Below are 25,485 nucleotides of genomic sequence, written 5' to 3'. Positions count from 1 at the left end.
ACTCGGGCAGATCATCCAAAGTGCCGGCTAAGGGTCAACTCAACCTGGAACGAAGTTTGAGAGCAAAAAGACGAGCCGTCGGTCGTACTGGATGCTTGTGAAACCATCTGCTGCTTTAGAAGTCCAAGGACGGGAAAACAGGGTGATAAGTCTTCTGTTGTTCGTCACACATTCCCGTGGGACTCAGACAAATAATATTTTGGAACAAGGCAGAGCCCTGAGCGAGTGGAATATCATTCAGGTCCCAGCCGCTAAAGGGAACCTCGGGCCGCTGCGTGTTGACCTCGGATTGTCTGGGAGGGCCTGTACACAATTTCACACCGATTTCATGCTCATTAGGTGCAGATGGCTGCTGTATTCATGCTGCTCTGTGTTGTTGATGCCGGTGTCCTCCTTTTACCACCTGAGTGGCTGGTAATCGGCGGGAAACCTGAGGTCACCAGCCGGTCGCGGCGCTAATTCACAGACATGGTGGAATCTGTAGGCGAGGGGGGGGGGGGGGGGGAGGGGGGCGGTACCTAAACTGTACGGCGGTGTACATTTAACACAAGCTCTGTGCAATTGGGTGCTTCGTGAGGGGCCCGACAACTGAGAGGAGCACTTCAGCTTTCCCTCCTCAATGAGAAAGTGCATTCCTCTGGTTTGTCGCCACTTCAAAAACAAAGTATGTGTGCTTTGCATTTCGCAGTCACTTGTGGGTATTTTTGGAACAGCGGCTTTGGTGATCTTAGCGGGGCACAAAAGTAGAGAATTGAAAAATAAAACAAGTTCAATTTGTCTGATTCGGGTGAGCAGGTGGGACGGAAAAGGGACAGTGTTTGGGTGGAATTAGGGCTTCCTTTGTCTGACTGTGGGGGAGGAAAGTGGGTCGGGGTGCTCGGTGTGATCCTTTTGACCTTTGGGGCAACGGGGTGAATCTACAGAAACATATGTGGAAGAGGAATTAGAGGTTAAATCAACTTCAAGCCGATTGGAGGCTATTGACACTCCATCTATCCATCACATGCCACCCTTGATGGTGCAACTCACCACTGCATTCCTACAGTTACAAAGCAACACTAACCGCTGCAAACACGGCTTAAAGCGAGCGTGCATGTCTTTCAGTTCATGAACAATCAATCACACACAGTTTGAACCTGCGGGTTCACCAGGAGCGGTTGAAGCACAGGTTCCAAGGATCACAACACAGTGAGAAGGTCAGACGGGCCCACAGGTCGCAGCTCAACAGATGTCACCTTGACCTGCGGCGTTGTTGTCGTTGGGCTCGGTGCAGCGCTGTCATCGCTCCCGCCGACGAGGCGTGACTGATTTGCAGAGGGTGCAGCTTCTCTGCTGCACTCTCTCCGCTCATCCCGTCACTTTAAAATAGGTGGGAAATTCTCTTGGCCTAAAGGTGCGTGCGTTACTCCATCTGTCGGGGTATTTTCAGCGCAACACGCCCCGGCTGTGGCCGCAGCTCTCCTCCGCATGTCTTGTCCTCGTTTGGGGTTTGTATTTTATTTTTTCGCCCACTGCCAGCGTTGCTAAGCTAAACATTGACTCTGAGCTGGAGGCAAAGAAAAAAAAACTGCCCTCCCTCACACGTACATAAAATGTGGAAGACGTGCTGTTTGCTTTGAGAGGTGGTGTTTTCAGATGCTGCCTCTCTTTTCCCATGCGAATGGCAATTAGCAGCTTGTTGCTCTCCCTTTCTCACTTTTCTGCTCTTCCTTTTTTCTCCCCCCCCCCCCCCCCCCCCCACTGCCATGACACTTTGGGCCGTGTGCTGGCTCTGCACATATGGGCGAACACAGCCTGCTCCGACTCCGCAGTCCAAATTTGAGCTGGTCGACAGCGTCACCGCAAAACTTGTATGCACAAACAGTGAGATGTCTACAGCGCCGCGCGGTGGGAAGTACCTCTCCAAAATAGAAGCTGTTGGAATATCACCTGCATGTGTGTATGTGTGGATTGCAAAATATGTCCCTCTTAACAAGTTCTAATATTTTGTCCAGCGTCCTGCTTTCCTATAATAAGCTGAGAATTCCCCCATCGTTTCCAGTCTCACTCGTTACAGGCAGGTCCCTACTACACCAAATCATCAACCAGGAATTCGGTGGACTCAACTAATCTTTTTACAGTGAACATACGTACACGGTTTAATACATTTCAAGTAAATTCAACTTACACACACACGCACAAACAAACATACACAAACACTGTACATTTGCCCATGTGAGCTCGTATGTGCGCAGGCCTTCTCATCCGCTACCTGAGGGCGAGCACGCCACCCTCTCTCGCGGGCTGCTACTGTCATCGGAGAATGCAAAGTGTTTGCGTCTCAAGGGCTTTATATTAGGGCGGCCCATCTCTCACTTGTCACTTCAAAGGGAGCGCGCGGGGGTCAGGGTTTCATCGGGCTGTCGTCGGCACAGGCAGCAGGAGAAAAATGCTGCCCTAAAAATAGAACGCCGTGTCATGCTCATAAAGACAGACAGAGGCCAGATGATACCATTCGGTGCCAAACTGCTGTTGTTAAAATCCCTCCTTCCCAAACACCTTCGGCTGGCTGCAATAGGGGGGGATGGTGTGTGTTTGTGTGTGTGTGTGTGTGTGTGTGTGTGTGTGTTTGTGTGTGTGTGTGTGTATGGTTGCACCCATGGTGAGGTGAGGTGTGGATGCACAATGGGTTGGGACAGATTTTGGGAGTGTTGGAGATTTCATCACACGCAGAAAGAGTTTGTGCATTTCCTTATCAGCTCAGATTTTTGGCATTGCTGGTCGGAGTTCATTCTTGGTTCTCACTCTGCCTGCAGAGCTGAAGATGTTTTTTTTTCCACAAAGGGAAGGCAAATGGAATCATATGATGAGTGCTTAATGGCCCTCCAGTTACAACTGTACTATATCACTGCCTCTCCCCGATGAATGAGGCGTTCATAGGGCAGCGACGTATTATTACTGCTGTATTAGTCCTTTGATCTTCCAGCAGTTTGAACCCTGGAGTTTTGTAAGGGGGGGCTTGTTAAAATAGCTCTGCAGATGCGGATCGGGCCTGGTCTTGCCCCGGCTATGGGGGGGAAAGAGAGGCCTGGAGGTGTGCAGAGGCCCCCGTCTGCTGGAAACCCTGACTACAGAGGCGCCACACTGCAGTCCCACACACCTTTGACTACATCAAAGAAACGATTATCTCATATTTGTATCATATCGGTTCTATTTTTGTCCTATACGCTCACAGTAGGGTCTATTGAGTTTTGTCTTCACCCCTGGGCCCTGAATGTGAAGGTGCTGGCCTTGAACCCCCCCCCCCCCCCCTCGCTCAACAGCCACACGATAAAACATGAGATGTCGTTCTCAGCCAGTACATTCCTCTATTAATGACAAAGGCGACCGGTAAGCCCCGTGGTGAAACATGACGAGGGAGAGGAGAAGGGGAGAGGAAGCAGGAGAGAGTCAAGGGAGGTGAACGGGTTGATTCAGAGGGGCGGGCGGGCGGGCTGCGCCGGTCCTGTCTGTCTAGTCCTTCAAGGTCACGTCTAACAGGTCAGAAGCAGGACCGTTGACAGGAAAGTTTGTTGCTTTGATTTGTCTCTCTCTCTCGTCGCCAGTCCCCCTCTCTCTCTCTCTCTCTCTCTCTCTCTCTCTCTCTCTCTCTCTCTCTCTCTCTCTCGCGTCGCCAGTCCCCCTCTCTCTCTCTGCCGCTCACATTCCCCCGTGTTTGCCTACCTAATTCTCTTTCCACCCTCCCGTCCTCCATCGGCGCGTCTGGCACGTCCCAGTTCTCATTGTGCAGGCTGAGCCGCTGGCCCTCTTTAAGATCTGCATTAGAATGTTGTTTTTATATAGCAGCAAGCGGAGGCATGTGGAGTCTCTTTTGAACTGCTCGGCAAACAGATGGAGGTTTTCACGGTGCCTTTATGAGATTAAGTGAAACATTCCCATAAAAAAAGAAGAAGAAAAAAAAGACATCTCCCCGTGTCCCTCCACCGTCTCACTTTTCTCTTCTTTCTGTCTTCATCTTTGCCTCTTTTACTTTTTATTTTCCGTTGGCCCGCCTGAGGCTTGGGCAAGGGCTGCTGGTGAAAGTGAAGTGGAAAGTAGACAGGTTTGTGTTACCAATAACTACTTCCCCAGCAGGCAAGCGATCACCAAGCATCCCCCCGGAGTTTAGAGCGAACCGGCAAACAGGTCCGACACTGCAGGCGGAGGGAGCGAGTTCTTGCTGCTCTCCTCTGCAGTGTGAACCTGTTTAACTCTGACTCAGGTAGAGTAGTGCCAAGTGCCCCCCACCCCCCCACCTTTGGCTTTTGACAGGGGTTTGACGAAACAGATTCACAGGGCAAACAGTGAGGCTCTACAGTATGTAATACACTAGGATACAATGAGACTATTTAGACTCAGATTTGCATGGGGCTATTAAGCGCGGTTATTAAAAAGATTGATTATTTTTTATTGACCCACATCTCATGAGGAAAGAGTTTTAGAGGCCAGATAACATTCAGAGAGTCAAAGTCTCTACATGTGAACTTCCTCACTAACACCTTTTTGGTGCTGTGCCAACTCTTTAGCCACGCTAGCTTTGTAGCTCTCGGGATGTTGCGGGCGGTCGGTCCACCACTTTCGTCCAGAATGAAAGTATCTCAATAACTGTTTGATGGACAGACATTCATTACTCCCTCGACATTTTTCTCTAGCGCCATCGCGAGGTTCACGTGTGTGGTTATGAGTGAACAGCAACAACATATGGATTGCAACGAAATTTAGTGCAGACATCCATCCCCCTCAGGATACATTGTAATGACTTTGATGATTGCTGAACTGTCCTCTAGCGCCACCATCAGGGCAATGTTTTATTCATCATCTCAAAGCACCAAAGTAGCACAGCCTCACGGAGCTGCTAGCATGGTCGGAGACGCTTAGTCTTGTTTTTGCTGAAATGTAGTTTCACGACTGTAAATATAACTATAAATACGAGGTGAAGGGACTGTAAGCCCAAAGATCAAACATCCACCGAACCTCCTGGAAGAACTTGATTTCCATTAAAGAGTTAAACGGCAGTGAAATATAACGACGTTTAAATGAGTGCATGGACTGAAAGGAGCGGTGTGTAGGATTTGGCGACATCTAGCGGTGAGATTGCAGATAGCAGCCAACTGAAGCGAACGAACGGCAAATGGCCGTATCTAGAGCCAGTGTTTGGTTTGTCCATTCCGGGCTACTGTAGAAACATGACGGCCGGCTCTATGAAGAGGACCCGCTCCGTACGCTCACTCTCTAAATCCAAAATTTCAAATATTGTTCAACTTTTCCTATATTCTTAATTGCAGATGATTGTACACCAAAGAAAATATACTTATTAATATTCTATTCCATTTCTGCCAATAGCTCCCCCTAAATGCTACACACACTGTACCTTTAAGTACAATTTCAAGCCACTTGTACTTTACTTGAGTATTTCCATTTGTTTCTATCTTACACTTACACTCCGCTACCTTTATATAAGGATGTATTGTACTTTTCATACCACCGTGTTCGTTCGGCAGCTACAGCAATTACACTCAACACTGCGGGTTATGAGTCTTAATTCAACACCTCTTATAAATGTTTAAAAAAACCGACAATATATCAAACCATCGAAAAGCTCCAACCGGTGTCAACATTGTGCTTACAAGTAACAGATGAAACGCATGGCTTTTACTTCCTACATGATGGTATTGCTACTTTTACTTCTTCCATCACTGGGAATACAAGATTTCAATGCAATCAGTGATTACAGTGATGTGATCTACAGTCAGAATGTAATGCACAGTAGTTGTGAAATCTAGCAAAGGGGTGATTTATTTTTTAATCTATATTTGTGTCGGTTTACCTCATGAACAGACAGTGTGTGTGTTCAATTGTCACTGTGCTGGTTGTGTGTATGTGTGTGTGTGTGTGTGTGTGTGTGTGTGTATTTGCACTGCAGAAAGACACGGCTTACTGCACGGCCTGTTCCAAGAACGAATTCCTGGAGGCTTACAAGAGCTGTTGAATGAGATGGAGGGCTCAGGGCAGGAATGATGGGAGGGAAGGAGAGGAGGGAGGCTGCTCTACGCTGTAGGAGGGTTGTCAGGCTCTCACTTACAGGCCTGATTAAATAACAGGATGCTTTATGAAAACAAGAACATTATCTGCCTCTTAAAAGGCTGGGAAATGCCCTCTAATTGGCTTCCCTCAAGTTTCTGTGTTGCCGCCCGTCGCTAAAGTGAAAGAAAAAAGAATCCTCCGCCATGCCCCGGCCACAGACTGGGAGAAATTATGCAGGACACTTTCTCTCCGTCCTCTAGTTATACTCTCATCACTGCCATAGGATTGTATCAACATACCGATACGGAGCCTACAGGACAGGGTGTCTTCTTCCACTCAAAGGAGGATTATTCTGAGCTGAATCTCTTGATTGAGTGCGATACAAACAGTAAAGAGATAGTGGCTCCTCTGGGGTCGGGCAGGTTTTATATTTAAAAAAGAAGAGCCCTCTAGATGTTTGGAGGAGTGAGAAGAAAGCGTCAGAGGTGGGGTTTGGCATGTTTGAGATCGAACCCTCCCTCTTGTCATCTCTTTTCCTGCCTCGTAACTCAGGTGGTTTACTTAATTATACTTATCACCGTCAGGAACTCCTGTGATTAACGGATCTCGACAGTTTCAGCTGTAATTCATGTCAGAAGTATTTCCCATGCTTACACAGCCATAGTTGTTTGTAGAGATGCGCGTTGCAGCAGCAGTCAGTGTTGGTGAATGTTGGATAAAAAACAGGACAATGTCAAAAATACGGCGTTGTTTTCACACTGGTGAGATGCTGGGCGACAGATTCTCGTTCTTTTACCTTCTCACTGATCCACGCTGTCCGTTTCCCACTGTTTTCAGTCTCCATGCTAAGCTAAGCTAATCATTTCCTGGCTCTAGCTACATATTATCATGCAGATGCGATCTTATTCTTCTTAACACTCATCGGGAAAGCGAACAAGCTTATTTACGCAAATGTCGTGATATTCCTTTTAAGGAGTGGCACAGCTTCTCCGTCTTCAAAATCACAGGACTTCTTTTTCTTCTCCTTCTTGACATGTTTTACTGGCTGTGAAACCTCCCCCGTGCCCGGGCATCGGGCTGGGCTGGGTTTAGGAAGTGAAACGGGAGGCCACGTGGTGGCGTGTGTGCGATCGAGTAGACCCTCTGGGCTCCATCACTGGCATCTTTGATGTTTCGGGGGACGTGTTTAACAGGTGACAGCGTATCAGATGACATCGGCCTCTCTCTCTCTTCACTTCGCCTTTCTAATGCGTGTCCCGGTGTCGCCGGGGCCTGCTAACGAGACGGGTGCGAGGGACGGGGGGAGTGCAGAGAGGAGGGAGAAGGAGGGCGGGCTGAGCTCTAACCTCCAGACAGGCAGATCGGGTTCATAACTTTTTCCAGTGTCTCTCTTGCTTCACTGCACGAGAAGAGTGGCCGAGCCCAGCTTCTGGATTTAGTGTTTCTCTGTGTGTGTGTGTGTGTGTGTGTGTGTGTGTGTGTGTGTGTGTGTGTGTGTGTGTGTGTGTGTGTGTGTGTGTGTGTGTGTGTGTGTGTGTGTGCGTGTTACAGAATGAATGGAAGTTATAAGAAGGAGTGTGTGTGTGTGTCTGTGATTCAGGCCCACCCCCTCGGGCTCAATACTTTACCTGAGTGCGTAGAATCTGCTCACCTGCCCTGGCATGCCCGCCCGGCCCCTCCAGCACCCCCCCCCCCCTCCTCCTCCTCCTCTTCATACATTACTCGCCCCCTCCAGCGGCCCCACATCAAAGTACCCCTGTGAGTAATGGATACCCAGCAGGGCCACACCCTTCCCTCCTCCAAACCAACTCAACTGCCGCTCAGCCAGTGGCGAGCACCCGGCAATCACACAGCACACACACACACACAGAGCAGTTATTCACACACAATTAGACTTAAACAGACATCTTTAAAGTAAAGTAAACAATATTTAAAGCAAAGCTCTGCGTTTCAGCATTGATGGAAGTGCACCAGGAGAGAAGAAGCAGAAGTCTCTTTTATAATATTGCTCAGTGCGTTACAAAAATAAAGTAAATTATTACATAAATGCAGATATGCAGATGTGTAGTCGTGTTTATTTTTGGTACATTTTCAGTCGAGCACATTCTGTGGCCTCATGCTGTGCAGCGATTGTTGTTATTTGCTGCGCTGGCAGTGTGGACATCTGTCCGTCTATCTGTCCAATCGTCCACCACTTTGGTCCAAATATCTCAGTAACCATTGGATGAATCGCCATTTAAATTTGAACGGCTATTCGTGGTCCCCAGACTGGACGTGGTCCCCTCTGACTTTGCATCCAGCTGACCAAGCTGACCAGCTGACCAAAACAAAATACATTCCCATCGGCCTCAGCTGTACTTTGTGTTTACTGTTAAGTATCAAATGTTTAGCTAAGTCGAAGAACCGTAAACACAACCTCCATCAACTATCTACCGCGGATGATTTGGATGTCTGTGCTCGCATCATGTGACCGGTAAACTGACCAGCGGGTGAATCTCCAAACTGATCCCGTGAATGAATTAAGTCCTGATATCTCCTGCTGCCAAGAGACAATCCTGAAGACGTAAAGGGTCGAGTAATACTTTACATTAAATGGCATGCCCAGTTAAACTCAATCTCAATACCGTCCACTCAGACTGCACCTGTCTCACCTGCACCCCCCCCCCCCCACCCCCAATCCATCCCCACCCCTATCCCCAAGTATTTCACCACCAGTCTCGCCCCCGTCTGCTCCTCATTTAGTGACATCCCAGCGCTTCGGTAATGGTTCCAGTGTGCCGGGCCAGTCAGGAGAAATGACAGAGCAGAGAGTCGGCCTCAGACCTGCAGGCCGGAGCTCTGTGCTCTGTCATTAGACACTTTAATGCAGCAGCACCACAGCCTGCTCGCCTCACTCCTCTCCCGCCCTTCTCTGTGTTTTTTTTTCCCTCTACCTCTTTCACTCTCACCCCTCATTCCCACACATATTATTCCATGGTGTAATTTACCCACGCAATGAATGATGTGGATAGTCACGCTGAGCAAAAGACAAGTTAGATTGAGTGAAATGGAGTCTGGTGCCGTGCTTTAAAGACGCATGAGGAGTTATCGGAGACCGAGGGAGCGCAACACCAGTGGGTTAGGGAGCGTGTGGTGGTGTGTAATTAACAGGAACAACCATGCTCACTAATTAGCTCAGGCTGAGAGTCTTACTTGCTGGTTGCGCTGATAAAAATGTCTGTTCGAGCACAGTCATTCAGTCATTGTAAATAAATCACAATAACACCGGCCACTTCTGGAACAAGTCAAATGATCTCACTCCATTGGCAGATTTATTCTGGTACATGGAACAAAAATGGATGAAGAATAAATGACATGCTGAGCCAGACATGCTGTTGCCGTGCCGTTCGTCTTTGCTGCCCCTTTAACGCACAGATTTAAATCAAATGTGCTGTCAAAGGTTATGAAGCCACTGGGTCACACTTGGACTCTGAATATAGTTCTGTAATCACAGATGTTCAACTAATATAGCAGATGTTTCTCCGTGGCGGGACTGAATGTGTCTGTGTGTGTGTAATACATTGTCATTCTTGGCCCCTCCCTCTTCCCTCCGTTACGTTGGAACATGGCTGCAGATGAAGGGGATTGGCCCTCCGGGGTCGATTTGGCCCGGCGGTGCCACCACAGTAAACCCCATGACAAACACAGAGACGTTAACAGGCGAGGAGATCTCGTCTGACGACGGAAAAACCTCGGCGCGACCCCTGAAATGAGAATGCGCTGTGATGCCAGGCCTGGCTCGCAGGCTGCACTTCACCAGGGATGTAAACAGACAGCGCTGGCTGGCCCTCGAGCAGGCCACCCAATGCTGGGGGGGGGGGGTCACTGGCTCGGTCTGGTGTTTATGCAAGATGAGCTGTGGTTAACACTGCCGTCCGCCAAGTGCTGCTCGTAGTGGAGGAGGAACACATGTTCTGGAGTATTTGTGGGAATTAGTCCCAATGTCAGGTTTTCACTACAAGATTGTCGTGGCCTAAGTAATTCACGATAACGGTATCATCGTGACATCTATCGATACTTTGAAAAGGGAAATAAATGAATTTACTCCAGTCAACTTCTAATTATCCCGAGGGATTCTGAAGTTAATGTATTGTTTTACGTGAGATAATGTTGGTCCATCTGTCATTCATGGTCCCCAGACTGGACATGGTCCCATCAAACGTTACGGTTGAGGCTGATACAGCTTCAAAAAAGTCTTAGAAATTGTCAGCTTGATGTGCATCCTGGCATGTGCATTCCTTTTTGTAAGAAATGACAAATTACATTTATTTCTTGCATAGTTACTGCAACAGAAGTACAGTGTGAGAATTAGTATGTTGTACGTGTTGTATGAAAGAGAGTGTATTTTGTTGTACATGGGAAGGCGCCAAAGTTGGAAATGTTCTCGTAGTAATTGTAAGATGCAGATATACATTTGCATACGACACAGTAAAAAAAACCTGCAAGAAATAGGTCGTCTGTGCTGAATGCGTGTACCTGCTAGTGTACCTGTGTGACCTCACAGTGCCTCTTTCTGTCTCTTTGCCCTCAGGTGTGTTTATGTTTGTGACAGCTCGCTCACACTGAGAGCTCTCCGCTACCTGCTGCTCCTCCTGACTTCACCCTCTGAAATCCAATCAGCGTCAAAGGCAGACTCTTGTTTGTTCGTTTTTCAGTCGAATCCCACGTGACGAGTTGCACCTCCATGAGGATGGGTGTCTACTGTCTACCTAACCACAGCGATGTCTGTTTCAGTTCCGACCGTGACAAACCCCAGAGATGTTGAAACCCTCGTGCTGGCTGGTGGTCCTTTAAACTCGCCCTGTTAGCGTCACAGCTTTTCATTGCGCCATTAAAGGTTAAATATATCCTCCAATGATCGCGTAACGTGATCTCTCGGGCCTCTTCCGGGTCCGTGGCTCTATAGCGGAGCATGGAGCATGACACTGCGGTGTCACTGCTGCAGTTATTTGAGAAGTAAATTATGATATGTTCTTGAACTATAGGAAACTATTTGAAACTGTGTGTGTGTGTGTGTGTGTGTGTGTGTGTGTGTGTGTGTGTGTGTGTGTGTGTGTGTGTGTGTGTGTGTGTGTGTGTGTGTGTGTGTGTGTGTGTGTGTGTGTTGGACCACAAGATCACCACGATTACAGGACGTATGGGCTTATAGTGCCGCGTAAGGGAACTTTTGAACCCCAGGTAAAGCAAATTCCCACATGTCACAGATCTAGCTTTTTTCCTACGTGACCGCACCCCATTTAGGCCCACGCACGTACTACAATTACTGTTCTGATGAAACAGGGGAAAGGCTGTGGAACCACAGCTGGAAACCAGATCAAAGGGGGATGTTGATTTCTATTTGACCTCCCTCTGACCGTAAATACTACGGCCACCAGCGTTTCTCTGGAACAATGTTGTTAACTCTCGACTGCAGGCTTCGTTGGGCGCACAAACACACACACACACACACACGGGCATTCAGGTGTTTTTTAAGTCATGCTCTGCAATGTAGTTTGAGGTGTAGGAGGGGGACGCTTCTGACATTCTGTGGAAACAAAGGAAGCTTCCTCACGGTCACGCACTGACTCTCTCTTTTTGTGATCTGAATTCCATGCAGCCACTCCACGAAAGAAGTTTTTCACGAACATGATTAATGGATCAACTGAGTGATCCTTTTACCTGAATTTGTAAATGTCTTCTGTGTGAAGACGCTTGAGAGCACGTGATGAGACATTGATGAAAAGGCTGCTTTTTACTTTTCTCGCTGTCTTCTGGTGAAGCTCCAGAAAGCCTTTCTCTGGCTTTTTTTTTTTTTTTTAGTGAACACTGATAACAAAAAACATCATTCAGAGAAACTTACACACAGAGCGGGATTGATACTCGGTTCAAACCAGTCCATGTCATGGAGGTCAGTAGCAGCGGGGGCACGTACACAATTTGAGGCTTTATTGCCGCGTTTGCGCCGTGACATCTTTGGCACGACATCTTGTGTGAGTCAGACCTTGAGACGGGGGCAGACCGCTGTTGCACCTGATGCACAATCCGGGGTGCCATCCATTCTTTGTGGCTTCGCCCCTCAGCCTTTTACAAACAATATGCTCAGTTGATCCTTTTGCTTACAAGTAGCTTATGGTGGCTAACGTTAGCTAATTGCTATGTTACTGAGATTGTTGAGTTAGTCCGCTGACCACTTGTGCTATTGTTTTTCGATGTGTTTTAACGTTCGCCATTGCTCCACCTGTCGCTGCATTGCCACATCTGTTATTCTCGTAATGAAGCCATCGGTTCGCTGATTTAAGGCAAAGAGCTCTGAAAACAACAGTACACTACCTGCTCAGCAACAAACAGCAGGCAGACACGGTTGGAGAGCAGCTGGTGAACTGAGTGGAGCAATCTGCAGGCCTGGGTATGTCAGAAAATAAAAGTAAACACAATATGATAACAAGCTGACCGTGCTCTTCTGGCCTTATCCAGCTGTTAGCCACTGCCCACATTGCCTGTGCCACTGAGCACCACTGGGCAGTAACTGGTTCACTGATGTGCCACCATGCTTGTTCACTGTATCTTAAAATAACACACATGAATGCACACTCTCAGAGCCTAGTTTGAATACAAAGCGTCCCTGTTTGCATGTTGGGGACATTTGATGTTCAGTGTGACGCATATTCTTTTTCATTCAGTTTCAACAGTGTCGCACTATTTCTTTCGGCTTCGCTCTCCAACGTTAGAAAAGGATCCAATCGGGCAGCCGCTTGGTGCCGTGGCCTTCAGATTCCATGTTTGGCTTCCAGAGTCAGGTGGAAAAAGTGTCCGGAGGAGCTGCACTTTGGTCTGTGCTGTTGGTGCCTGACGCTCAGTGCATGACTGCCACCTAGTGATGGGTTGAGACCCGAACTGGTGTGCTGCATAACGGGCAGATGTTCTCTGTTGCGTGGGCGATGAGCTTTCCTGTTCAATATGTACTTTCTCTCCATTATCCTCATCACACGGGCATAAGAATCTTCTGAAAATGTCCTCGCTGTCTGAATGTTTTGTGTTGAACTGTCTCCTCTCCCGTGTTGTGTCCTTCAGGCCCGCATGGCACTGGACAAAGGAGCTCAGGCTGTTATCTTTGATGTCAGTGATGACGCCAATGCTGCTGCTGAGGTGAGTGCACAGACGCAGCGCTACAGCTACATCAATCTGCAAATGATCAAAGACAGAGAGAGCTCACAGACATTTCACACTTTCTCCACACAGCTGCGAGAAACGGACTCCCTTCAGCGTCCAGTCGTGCTGGTGGAGGCGGAGGACGCCGAGGAGTTGATGGGTCTGGTCAACAAGAACGAGGAGGCCAAAGTTCGTATTGAGATCATGGTGGAGCAGCCCAGATGGGTAAGAACTGAAACGCGTACACACACCTCTCTCTCTCTCTCTCTCTGGCTTTCCTTTAAATTGCCTGGAAGAAAAGAACCCCAAAAAGGGAAGTCTTTTGAATTCCCCGTCATGTTAGTTGAGAAAGCATTGATGTGGACTGGATGTTTTAATGCAAATAGACCATCCAGTGTAGACAGGGGAGGGTGGGAGACAGATCCATGGCCATGCCTCACACGTTGTCATCTTAAAGTTATTAACAGTAACCTGTGAAATAATACAAACAACTTGCTCGAGTCCATCTCCTTTTCCCGTTTCAGCCTCATTATGATGTGGGCATCCTGCTCACCATCGTCCTCGCTATTCTGACCATCGTCCTAATCTTCGCTTTCCGCTACAAGTGCAAGTCTAACAGGACCTGGGTGAGTGAAAGCAAAGGATCCACACCTCGATTTTCTTTTTTTTTAAAGGTTTTTTCTAACACCTCCCTTCTTGTGCGTGCAGGACTCTGTCCATCAGCAGACCATGCAGGCCATCAGTCGACTGGAGACCACGACCTACAGCTCCCAGGGCTGCTCGGGCTCCCAGCACCACCGAGCGGCCTGGGGGTCAGCCAGCAGCTCCAACTCCAGCCCCGTCTGTGCCATCTGCCTGGAGGACTTCCAGGACGGCCAGGTAAGAGGAGAGAGAGCGAGGAGCATCCTGTATCTGTAGATTGAACCGCCCTCCGTCAGCTGTTCATCATCAAATCTACCTCTGTCTCGCTTTCGTCCCAGCATTTGAGGATCATCTCCTGCGCTCATGAGTTCCACAAAGACTGCGTCGACCCCTGGCTGCTGCAACACCGCACCTGTCCCCTCTGCATGCACAACATCATGGGTGAGGAAAAGCATATTTCCAGTCAAATATGGAAATATGACTGACTCAATCGTTTTCTTTTCAAAATTGAGGCCTTCTTGTTTTTTGAACCATATGGACTCAATGCTGCCAATAGTACAATTTGAGTCAATTTATCATTTCCCATTTTGAATTTTTGCAAATAAGAACTCCTATTTTGGCCAAGAATCATCCATATCTCTGAATACCCTGCAGTATTTTGTGTATTCTGACTGCTGCTGTGCTCCACAGGGACGGAGCGGCAGCCCCAGAGGAACAGGCTCCAGCAGAGTCCAGAGCAAAGCCAGGGCTTCCTGCACCCTCAGCCTTACAGCGGCCCGCGCAACCACCCCTTCCCCCAGCATGCCATCCCCTTCTCTATGAGGCCCCACTATCCTCGTGGACCCTCCGGACCTTATCCCTCGCTGGGCCACTACACTGGCCCTTCCGCCGTGGAACCCCAAACGCTACATTTCCTGGCCAGCAGGCCGCTTGCGTCCGGCTGTGGGTACCACCTTCCTGCAGAGGGTCCCGGGAGGGCCCACAGGATTGGAGGTAACTGCAGGACGTCCACGCACAACTACACCCCCCGTCGGTCCTGCCACAACTATCGCTCATCCTGTCCGGCCCAGCGCAGTGCGTCCAGCTCGCGACTGCACCACACCGCTTCCGTCACGCAACAGCCCCGTGGCGCGCCGGCCCACGGCAGGCAGGACGACGCCAGCTGCTCAGGCAGCAGCTACCACACGGAGCGCAGCGGATACATGGCCGACGGGCCGGCGAGTGACTCCAGCTCGGGGCCCTGCCACGGCTCCTCCAGCGACTCTGTTCTCAACTGCACCGACGTGTCCCTGCAGGGGGTTTATGGCAGCTGGTCCACCTTCCGTAGCTCTCTGAGCAGTGACTACGATCCGTTTGTGGATTATGGGCCAGATTCTGGGCGCCCCCCCCGCAGGAACAGCCTGGAGGCGAGCGCCCAGGCCCGGCCCAGGTCTCTGGATTCTGTGGTGAACAAAGCAGGCTGCCCCGAAGAGCAGCCGCAGACTGTGTTCAGCCACATCCACTACCACCGCCACAGACACCACCACTATGAGGAGGGGGAGCACAGCCAGGGCCCGAGCAGAGGCTCGGACGAGGAGCAGGGGGCCGCTGCTGCTGCTGCTGCACCTGCTGCTCTTGTCCTTGAAAGAGACTTGCCTGTCTGCCCTCCTAAGCACAGCCCCTGCCAGTGCCCAAAGCCAGACCCCACAGATCGGCCCAGTCCTGGGACGGAGTGCCAGGACCATGACCCCAGCGGCCCTACGGGACCTCCTGTACGGGTGTCCTCAATCCCTTTACAGTTTCAACCCCACTGCTGCCACCAGGGACACGGACACCCTCCCGCTCCTCTCGGGCGAGTGGGTGGCTGTGTGCTTGATGGCCCCTCTGTTCGCTTCCACCAGAGCCTAGACCTGCAGGACGACCGTAGCATCCACATCCACTACGGTCAGGGCCCGGGCTTCTGCTGCTCGCCTCCTGATCTGCACCCTGCATTGCTCCCCGTGCCCCTCATTCTGGACTCTGGAGGTATGGAGGACTGGCCTTGCTATGCCGGGGCCCACGTTGTGTGGCAAAAGCGGGTGCAGCAGGCCCGCTCAGAGCCTCAGCTCTTGGGGCCTGGGACCTCTATGGACAGGCCACCCTGCAGGTTCCACCACGGCCCCGCCGCCGACCGCAACACAGACATTTGTTTGTACTGCCAAACATTACACCACAATCAGGGTGGGTGTCTCACTTGTTTATGACATGACCAGTCCTGTAGACTGAAAGGATCATTCTGGGTTATTGTTGTCACAGTTTTGTCAATCGTTTCTATTGGTTGTGGGTTGTACTCAGCGAAATAACTGGTAAGTTGTTGGAACACGGCGACATCGCTACACGAAAACGAGAGCAGTCAGATGATCTGACAGGTAAACAAGCCAGATTTGTGGAAACCGCTTTATTTGGAGGTTAAACCACCTGAAGTCTGTTGGATGTTTTTACAATAGACAGTTTTGGGTGAACACTTTGTTTTCCCTTTTGGATAATTGTGGCTAAGCTGGGAGTTTGTTTACGATCTGTATGTTCATCTGACTGCTTGCGTTTCTTCAACTGTCTGACCTCAGCCAATCATTTGGTAAGTACAGTGTTTTTATTACCAATCGGAAACATGGAGGAAATAACTAATGATCCTTTTAGACCTGCATAGCATTTTCTTTTTTTTGTATTCGTTTTTTATTATATTTTGAAGATGACCTGAGCTGTTTCTTTGCGCCCACAGGATCAGAAGAGGAGTCCGGTGTGTGAGAACTCGTTGCATCCCCGTTATCACGCTGCTACACAGGAGCCAGAATGGACAAGCCTCTCTCATTGGCTATCGCTCTCATGTCTTCCACTTAATTCCACCAGCTATGCCTTCCTTCAGACAATTCCCCAGCTGAGAGCTGAGTTAGATTGAAATTACCGTCATTTAATAATGCAAAAAAAGAAATTGACCCGACCCTTCATAATGTTGTGTATGAAAATATATTGAATGATTTGAATGTTTTGGAGTTGCTGGGGAAACGACTTACCACGGCGGGGAAAAAGTGTTTTTCTGTTTCTCCTCATCAGCTACAGGAAGAATATTCATTACCGACATGATGTCACAGGTTCCCATGCTCCTGAGGGACAAGCGACGAATGCTCCTCGCTTCGGGCGTCGAGCCCTCGTGGAGTGAGACTCCGTCTCTGCATCGCTCACTCTATTGCAACATGACTTGATTTGTTCTAGAGGTACTTACTTTCGTCTTCCTTCTCCAGCCTACCTCAGCTCAGATTTCTTAACATGCCTCACACAGGGGGGTCTTTAAAGGTACTGCTGTAGTGACGTTTTGTGTTTGTTTGTAGCTCCCATAAACTCCACAGAAAGTTATCCTCCTGGCAGTCTGGCCTGTCCAAATGGAGAGAGAGGTTGACGCTCAACCCCTCGGACAGTGAGCATTCGCTGAGGTTGCTGAGTCTCGCATGGGCCCTGTTTTCATTATTTCAACAATGGCAGCTGTTTTCAACATGTTTGTTCTCTGTGTTTGGATCATTTTCTGTTTCGTTTTTTGCAGTCTGTGATTTTTTTTATTTTATTTTTTTTATTATAAACCTTTCAGAATGAACCGGTTTGACTGAATTATGTCGTCGTCATTACGAGCTGTCGTCTCGTTCTCATCGTTTCTCTTGCCAACGGTTACGTCACATGTTTGACCTCAGTGCTGTCAAAGCCCCGATCAGTGCGGAGTGAACAGGCCTCTCTCCTCTGCTACCTCAATGCCCAATTCATCACAATGTTGTATATTATCCTCCCATCAGGATATGCTCTCCAGTTGTCTTCCAGCAATGTAGAATAGAAAAGAGACGGTGACTTTTTAATTGTATAACTGGAGTTAAGCCATGCTGGGTAAGACCTTACAGTCCCAAGCGTCTGTTGCCAGAGCACCAGTTTCACCAAAGCTCGGTGTTCTTTCCCCATGATTTCAAACTGTAATGAGTATACAGCCTGAGAAATGTCTCAGGAACAATCAAACACTGGAACAAATGGAAAGAATTCATCTTAGTTACAGTAATGATACCGGAATCGGTAAAAAAAACCAATCCTTTGTCGTGGTAAATGTCCATTGCTAATCCGTGCCTTTGCGGCTTTGAAGGAAGATCCACCTTGAATCAGAAATCAGATACAGTATTTTAAAGATTTATTTTTATTTTGTTATGTTGAACCATTCCTCACGGCTATAAACAACAGAATCCAGGTTTACATCTCTGTTGCCTGTTACTCCCTCTCCTCCTGTTTAGCCGCTCAGGCAGACTTGACGGACAGAAGATGTGTTTGTACCCGAGGAGAATTCCTCCGAACACGTCAGCTGTGCAGACAACAGTCAAATGGGCCTGCTGAACCACACACGGGCTCAATGACCTGGGATCAGAGGAGTAGGAGTTCTGTTCTAGCGTGGACTTTCCCTTAAAGGCTCAGTGAAAATGTGAAAAGGATTTTTTTTTTCCAGCAGTCGCACTTCAGATACAGTTTAATAACAGCAGACAAGGAGCTCGTGGGTATTGCAATGTAACCAGTAGCACTTACTAAAGCCTCATATGTGCCTTATTCATTCAGAAATGCTCATCATCCTAAATAAGGAACCTCCCAACACACTAAGCCCGTACCTGTCCAACCAAAGAGGCAACATATTGAACACTTATTAGAGGATACCTTGTGCCCCCCCCCCCTGCTTCAAGCCTTTCCTTAAATCTCACAATGAAATGTGCTTTCAATGACGAGAGAGAGCATGGCAGAATTAAAGAGCAGATCATCAATATTTTGGACAATCATGCAGACATGTTCCACTGCAGTCCCGTTGTACTAATACCTCACTTTGTATGTGTGCTAAAGTATCAGTGTTTCCTTGTCTGTTATTGTTCGCACCCAAACAGTCTCGGAGACTTGAGATGGAAATGACTGAATTACAAGCAGCACTTTGGCTTGAGCTGGTTTTACGATACAAAAAAAACAACATAAAACAAATAGTATTCATTTTGGAAAAAAAGCCCAGAACCTTTAGCACATGGAAAATAGCGTTGAGTGATGCCGCAGAATATCTGATGCGATGTCACCCTGTTCACGATCTTTCTTTGTGTTGTTTTATGTGTTTTGTTTTGTCATGTTTTGCAAGAATAATGAGCTGAAACTGCCTTTTTCTATGAGTAAACAAATCCCTCCACAATGTTCAGGGGTATGTCGGTATATTTTGGATACTTTATGTACAAAACGAGAACAAAAAAAAACAACCCAGAAATGAAATAGTGTTGTATTTTATATATAATAGAACATTTCAATATAGTGACATGTCACTAATATATTTATTTACTAATATATTTATCCATTTTGTCCAGGTTTGAAAGAGTGGTTTCTGTAGAGACTGAATGTTTCTATATGGAAACTGACCAGTGCCATCACAGATGTATCAACCTGTCTTCATTCCAATTATATGCAAATAAATTATTTTGAAATAAAACCTCTGTACAGAATATATTTTTTTTTGCTGGCGAAACCACCAATTGGGTTTTATTTGAAGATCGCGTCACAAGACCATGACTGCAGGGATATGACAGAATGGCCTGTGCATTGTCTATTTCCTTTTGTTAACATCAACACTGTGACTGCTCATAGAGAACAAAGGAGTATTCCCACACACAGAAATCACCTCTGCAATGTCTTTTGATCATTTTATCAAGACATTTTGTCATGGTAAACTTACACATACACAGCATGTATGGCAATAAAAGAGGTGAATAAAGAGGAATGTGGATCTTTCAGTTTGCATGTTCCACATTTCATCGTCAGTGAGTCCTGCAGTGTGGGTGCGGCCCTGCCTTGGTCCTGGTCTTGACTCGGTCTCAAACCCTCAACGTCACAATCAGTGACCAGCGCATTATCAGACCTACGGAGAGGACGTCTGAAGCCACAGTTAGTGGCTTTAGGGAGGGTGATGAACACAAAACAGAGGACTTTCCTGTCCTTATTAATGCTTATTTTGTTCTGCACATCTATTGTGAAGTCCGCAGATAAAACGTAAAAGGAACAACACAGTAATGCTCTTCAGTAGGACAGAGTTCAGTCACCCGCAGAGCTACAAGTGAGAACAACAACGAAACCGAGAGGGAACGAGTGAGAGACGTGTGTTGACCACTTTTATGGATCATAATCTAGTAAATCTTTATGTGTAAGTGTTGATTTTAAAGTGAAGATGTGTGACAGAGAGAGAGAGAGAGAGAGAGAGAGAGAACAAGACCTGCAGCACTGTAACTAACGTTAAGTCTGAAAAATAAAACTTTCCACGAACTGTGTCTGAGTTCACAGAGGAAGATTTTAGAGAAGATCTTAAGTATCAAACACGACCATTCATTATTAACGACTACTTTATTACGCTGTCGTATTTTTTTTTACTAAGCAACCAATCCACTTCCTGTTTACAGCGACACCCACGCCGAGTGTACGTTAAGAGTCAGGTGATATTGGTTTTCAGCCGTTTTAGTGTGGACGGAGATCATTTCGAAAACGATATTGAAACGGCGTGTGGACGGAGATCGTTTTTGTTTTAAAACGGAGTAGTGTGGACATGGGCCTGGTCTGGGTTCAGTCTCGATACACTCTGCTCTGATCTTGGTCATGACCTCGTCTCTGTGTAGGTAATCTTGACTGCAGCACTGAATACAAACTGAGCATGTTTTACATCAGTTTAAAAGTTTCTCCAATTTGTGTGTAGATTGCAGCTTTCATGACTCCCTCATGCAAACCCTTCTGGCTCTGAACGAAAGAGAACAAAGTGTTGGTTGAAATCCAAAATTGGATATCTCCTACTTGCAAAACAAAAATTCTGTTCTCACCTGAGCTTTTTGTTTTCCTCACTTGTTTATAAGAAACTAATTCTAAAACAGCTGGAAGCCCCGACTGAACAGACAGGGAAAGAATGAATGGCATATTATTTGAACATGTAAGATAATGCTTGATGACGACAAAATGAAGCAATTCAACGAGATGTAGAACTAAAATTGTGTGTGTGTGTGTGTGTGTGTGTGTGTGTGTGTGTGTGTGTGTGTGTGTGTGTGTGTGTGTGTGTGTGTGTGTGTGTGTGTGTGTGAGAGAGAGAGAGTAGAGAGTGTGTGTGAGTCAGTGTGACAGATTGTTCAGGAATGTGATACTTTTAAGTGTGGATTTTAGTCGCCATACATCAACCAGCGACGTTATCTTATATGATGGAATCATGAAATAGCTTTTATAAGTTTGGAAATAATGTAACCAAACCCCTGTGGTAATAGGCGCGGTATTTAACATAAGTTTTACCAAAAAACTAAAAAGATGAATGCTTAACACCGGTGTCCAGCACCTACTGTGCCGTGCTTACCCACAATGCTGTTGTAAGTTTTTTTGCACCGTACAGCAACACGCGTGTCACTGTGGAGACACCAGATGCAAAGGCTGAGACATGACGGTGTCTTTTTTTATCTTCTAATACATTTCAGTGACACGGAGCAGAGTAGATAATGATTTCAATGTTCAGTGTGACTTCAAGTGATGTATTTCAGAAATAAAGATTCATGCATTTAAATCATGAAGTAGTCGTTTGAATATTTTGGTAAATAACTAATTTCTTGCCGACAGTTAGATGAAAGCCAATGATTATTTTTCCCTAAATGTCAAACTATTCCTTTCAAATGTGCACCCATTTCCCAAACACACACGCCAACCTGCACGAACAAGAGTTTCTTTCTTCAGTCATACAACACGCAATCTGCAGACAACTTCAAGCATATCTGACAGCACTTGCAGCTTGTCACATGACGATATTTGATTTGATGATCGTTTGATACGCTGAAATGTACAGCCGTGTGTAACAGTCTAAGTGTGCTGGAGGATCAGTAGAAGGCTTTGGCCTGCCCGTCGGGGGTCTGCACAGTGAGGTTGCCCCTGGCCTCTTGGTCCTTCTCAATGGCCTCAAAGAGAGACTTGAAGTTTCCTGCTCCAAAGCCCTGGAGAGAGAATAAGCACACACAGCTGGCTAATTACCCAGAGATCTACCGTCTTCTGTGTCGTTTGTTATGGCTCTGGGGGGGGGGGCCGTTTAAAAAACCTTTGACGTGGGATCGCGACAGGTTCTCAAAGGGTTCAAACACCCGCTCACCGGGGGGCTCGCAAATTAATCATGTAAATATTTTCAGAGTAGTAATCTAAAGATCAAGTGTTGGTCGTCGCCCTGAGAGATTCTCTGCTGTGGTTCGGATTCAGTTTCTCACTTCCATGCCTTGTATCCACATCTGTAGGCCGAGTGAGATGTTGCAGAGTGACAAGATGTGCCTGTCCTGACAAGCAGAATGTATAGTAGCTGTTATAAATGGAGAGCCACGGGGTGCAACCCAATCCAAAGATCCCCCCTCGATGTGGAGCAGGGAGCCTTTTAATCTGCACGTGTGATGGATTTACTGATCTTTTACAAGTGGGCTGCTGTTCACACTGGGTGGGAGCTGCAAACAGGTGTGCATGAGGCTCTGTCTCAGCCTCTTAAAAGGTGGTGAAGTTAAGAAACAGGACTACAGGCCTGTGGATCCCACCGCCAAGACACATTCAACTACCCTCACTTTACCAGCTACACCAGTCGTTTGGGTAACTGGTCCGCGGTACTCACAAAGTGGTTGTTCCGCTGAATGACCTCCAGGAAAAGGGTTGGTCTGTCCTGCACAGGTTTGGTGAAGATTTGAAGGAGGTAGCCCTTGTCATCAAAATCAACTAGGATTTTCAATTCCTTAAAGAGGTAACAGAAAGCTTTTTTGTTCAGACAGAAGCAAAAAAGGCTGTAAATCATCTCAGGCTTGCTGGAATTGCATGCCTCCTCACCTGTAAACGGTCGAGGTCCTCCTTCACCTTGATCTTGGCGGTTTTAAGATTCTCCCGCAGATTGTCGTAGTACATGTCAGGCGCTGAAAGGAACTCCATCCCTCGGGCGCGCAGGTTCACTACCTGAGTTAAGGCAAAAAAAAAGAAGAAGCAGGATCTAAAACCTGCCTTTACTTGCAGATTTTGGGTGGGTGGGGGGGGGGGGGGGGTAGGGGTGTGTGCGTGTGTGTGAAGACGAAGTTTGTGGATTAACATGAAATCTGGTGCAAACGCGGGAGACTCACTGCTTGGATAATGTTTGATGTGTTGAGGGCAATGTGCTGAACACCTGGTCCCCCGTTGTAGTCCACATATTCCTGTGAAAGAGGGAAATGCAGAACATAAAAAGCACTGAGGTTGGGCCGTAAACCAGGAGGTGTCACATATTTCGACATTTCGATTTTGTTCATTCAGTACCAAATTGCACAACTGTTCCTAAAGCTGCCGGGGGACCCACTGCAATACACCACTGTAAAGTCACCTGGATTTGTGATATTTTGTTCCCCCTTGCGGGTTCGTTGATGGGCATCTTGATGGTCTCTTCATAGTTGGTCACCACTATGGACCTCAGTGAACTGTACTGCGTGTGGATCTGCTTGTCGTCTATTGACCAGAACCGATGGAACAGCAAACACTTCTGGTACCTGGGAATTGGAGCGCAAACGTAAAATGTGCCGATGAGCTCTTTTACAGACTAATGTTCGGGAGTAATGATGCACTGGAAGCCTGTTTTTGAATACCTGACCTAACATTACCCACTGTGTCAGAGGTGGAGTGACCGTGTTTACTTGTCCTTTTGCCCTGTGTGTCTGCTGTTCATGCCGTGTGTACGTGCCCTCCTACAGTCTTACCAGTCTGTAATTGGCACCATGTGGTCATCTGGCTGGTTTCCCACCATGTGATCAATAAAGTTCAAACCTCCCGGTGGACTACAAAGAAAATAAGAAGAAAAAGAAACATTGCATGGGAACATTTCCTTGAAAGTGGCATTTCATGGAAGCTGTATTTCCATGTAGCACATAGAAACGTTAGAGACTCACAGTGTGGCTAACAGAGGATCCCTAAACAGAGGCTCTTTGTAGCCTGGCAGGAACAGGCCTTTGTAGGGACTGAGGTACTCAATGAGAGTGTGTGTTGTATCTCCATACTGAGGGAGAAAACATGAACACACTGTTATTCTTCCTTCCCAGTTTCATATGTGTATTCACATGAGGCTTTCAAACGTGCGTCACTCTTTACGTACCGTTTGGACCACAGCATACTTGACCTTCCCCTGGCTGTCCTGCTCCACCCAGGGCTCCTTCACGATCACAGCTCCTCGCTCTTTAGCCGTCTGTCAGTGGGGTTGTTTTGGGATCAGTTGGGAAATGCAGTTTAACAACAGTTGTTTCTGTCTGCAGACAGCTCATAGAGCCCTCCAGTGGCTGAAGACAGAACATCTCCCCATACATACTGTGATGTACTTCTATCTCAGATGAGGCTAATGTTGGTCTCTGTGTAAAGTCAGAGGTCACGCTGTCTCTTTGTAGCCAGCTGATGGTCAACAGGGGGAGTTTCTCCAAACCTCCAGTCTGACCGTGAGCTAAAGAGGTCAAAAGAGGCGCTAAACATGAAAGCTGCTGTGTCAACACCGGCGTGTTTGTCACTGTTTCAACACACACCATGGACACCACCGCACTTAGTAATTACAATATTACAAATCCGGTTCAGTTTATTGTAAATAAACACAAAGCTTTCTGTAATTAATGGTGAAGTAGTGTGAAGCCAACTCGTTCATTTCGACCTGTTAGAAACATAGAACCATCAGTATTCTTCCTCCTTGTCTTTGTTACCTTGATTAGGAAGTCACAGTCCTCCACTTGAAAAGCGATGTCTTTGACTCCGTCTCCATGCTTCATCAAGTGTTCTCCCATCTCTGAGGGAAAATAAGACCATGTTGACAGGCTGACATGCAGCGTGTTATGTTCTCTGCACGTTATCTTTCGTATCGTCTCAAGTATTGAGAAAACTTGCCTTCATTTCTGGGATTTAGTGGAGATTCGTACACAAATATTATCTGTAATAAGAGAGGAGGGGTGGTTCTGAGAGGATAATTCATCATGGATATATGTGTTTATTCAATCGGCACAGGATTCCTGCCTACATACCTTGTCCTGTCTGATGACGTGAGACGCCACCTCTCGGGTGCCGGTCTCCAAACCCTTGTAGGCCAAAGCCTCGAAGCCCATCTTATCACAGTAGAACGAAGCTGCCTGCAAAGTCGTTGTTTTGTTTAAAGTATGTCAAAAGATTGTAAAAAATTATATTTTTCCAGAGCTGAAAGTGAAGCATACGCTTTCTTCTCCAATACCGAAAGATGTGAAGTTTATTATCATATATGACAAAGAAAAGCACCAAATCTCATATTTTAAAAGCTAGATCCAGTGTAACTTTGCATTAGAAAATGAAAAAATCGAAATGGTTGTGGATCAATTTTCTGCCGACTCATCGTGTCTTGTTTTTTGATTTTTTTTGCACAGAAAGTACAGAGGGTGGAAGTTTCAGAGGCTACGGAATAAACAACTCATGGTCATTTTAACTGTATGACGAGCAATTAAACAGTTAGTATGTAACTTGCAGTTGTTTCTGTAAATACTGGAACACAGTAACTTATATTTACCTGGTAAAAAGTATAAACAAGCATGATACAGACACGGAGCGTTCACACGCTGTACATCTTGATTTCTA

At 47.2% G+C, this 25,485-nt stretch overlaps 2 protein-coding genes across 3 annotated transcripts in view; one reads left to right on the top strand and one right to left on the bottom strand.

Moving 5' to 3' along the window:
• The window catches only part of rnf43 (ring finger protein 43), an 84,907-nt gene extending 65,602 nt beyond the window's left edge, over positions 1–19,305 (top strand). The window contains exons 3-10 of one of the 2 annotated variants that reach the window (XR_013772598.1): positions 13,132–13,206; positions 13,300–13,434; positions 13,734–13,835; positions 13,918–14,088; positions 14,190–14,292; positions 14,542–16,050; positions 16,589–17,081; positions 17,196–19,305. Coding sequence is in view for 1 of the 2 variants with exons in the window: in XM_079283876.1 (XP_079140002.1) it covers positions 13,132–13,206; positions 13,300–13,434; positions 13,734–13,835; positions 13,918–14,088; positions 14,190–14,292; positions 14,542–16,050; positions 16,589–16,614 (2,121 nt within the window). In the remaining variant the exon portion in view is untranslated. Of the gene's footprint in view, positions 1–13,131; positions 13,207–13,299; positions 13,435–13,733; positions 13,836–13,917; positions 14,089–14,189; positions 14,293–14,541; positions 16,051–16,588 lie in introns of both variants that reach the window. The other variant, XM_079283876.1, reaches the window with a different exon arrangement.
• A 2,438-nt stretch (positions 19,306–21,743) lies between these two features.
• hpda (4-hydroxyphenylpyruvate dioxygenase a) lies at positions 21,744–25,001 on the bottom strand (the record flags this gene model as incomplete). The annotated part of the gene is made up of 11 exons (XM_079283261.1): positions 24,906–25,001; positions 24,772–24,814; positions 24,591–24,673; positions 24,002–24,091; positions 23,799–23,905; positions 23,610–23,687; positions 23,240–23,402; positions 23,004–23,075; positions 22,720–22,842; positions 22,511–22,627; positions 21,744–21,857 (listed from the first exon to the last, which is right to left on the bottom strand). Exons 1-11 carry the CDS (start codon positions 24,984–24,986, stop codon positions 21,744–21,746), a joined length of 1,071 nt encoding a protein of 356 aa, XP_079139387.1. The 5' UTR covers positions 24,987–25,001.
• Between the last annotated feature and the right edge of the window lie 484 nt (positions 25,002–25,485).

The sequence above is a fragment of the Melanostigma gelatinosum genome, assembly GCF_949748355.1.
Source record: "Melanostigma gelatinosum genome assembly, chromosome: 14".
NCBI classification, from domain to species: domain Eukaryota; kingdom Metazoa; phylum Chordata; class Actinopteri; order Perciformes; family Zoarcidae; genus Melanostigma; species Melanostigma gelatinosum.
Note: the sequence above shows the minus strand (reverse complement) of the source record. Positions and strands in the feature narration are given on the sequence as shown.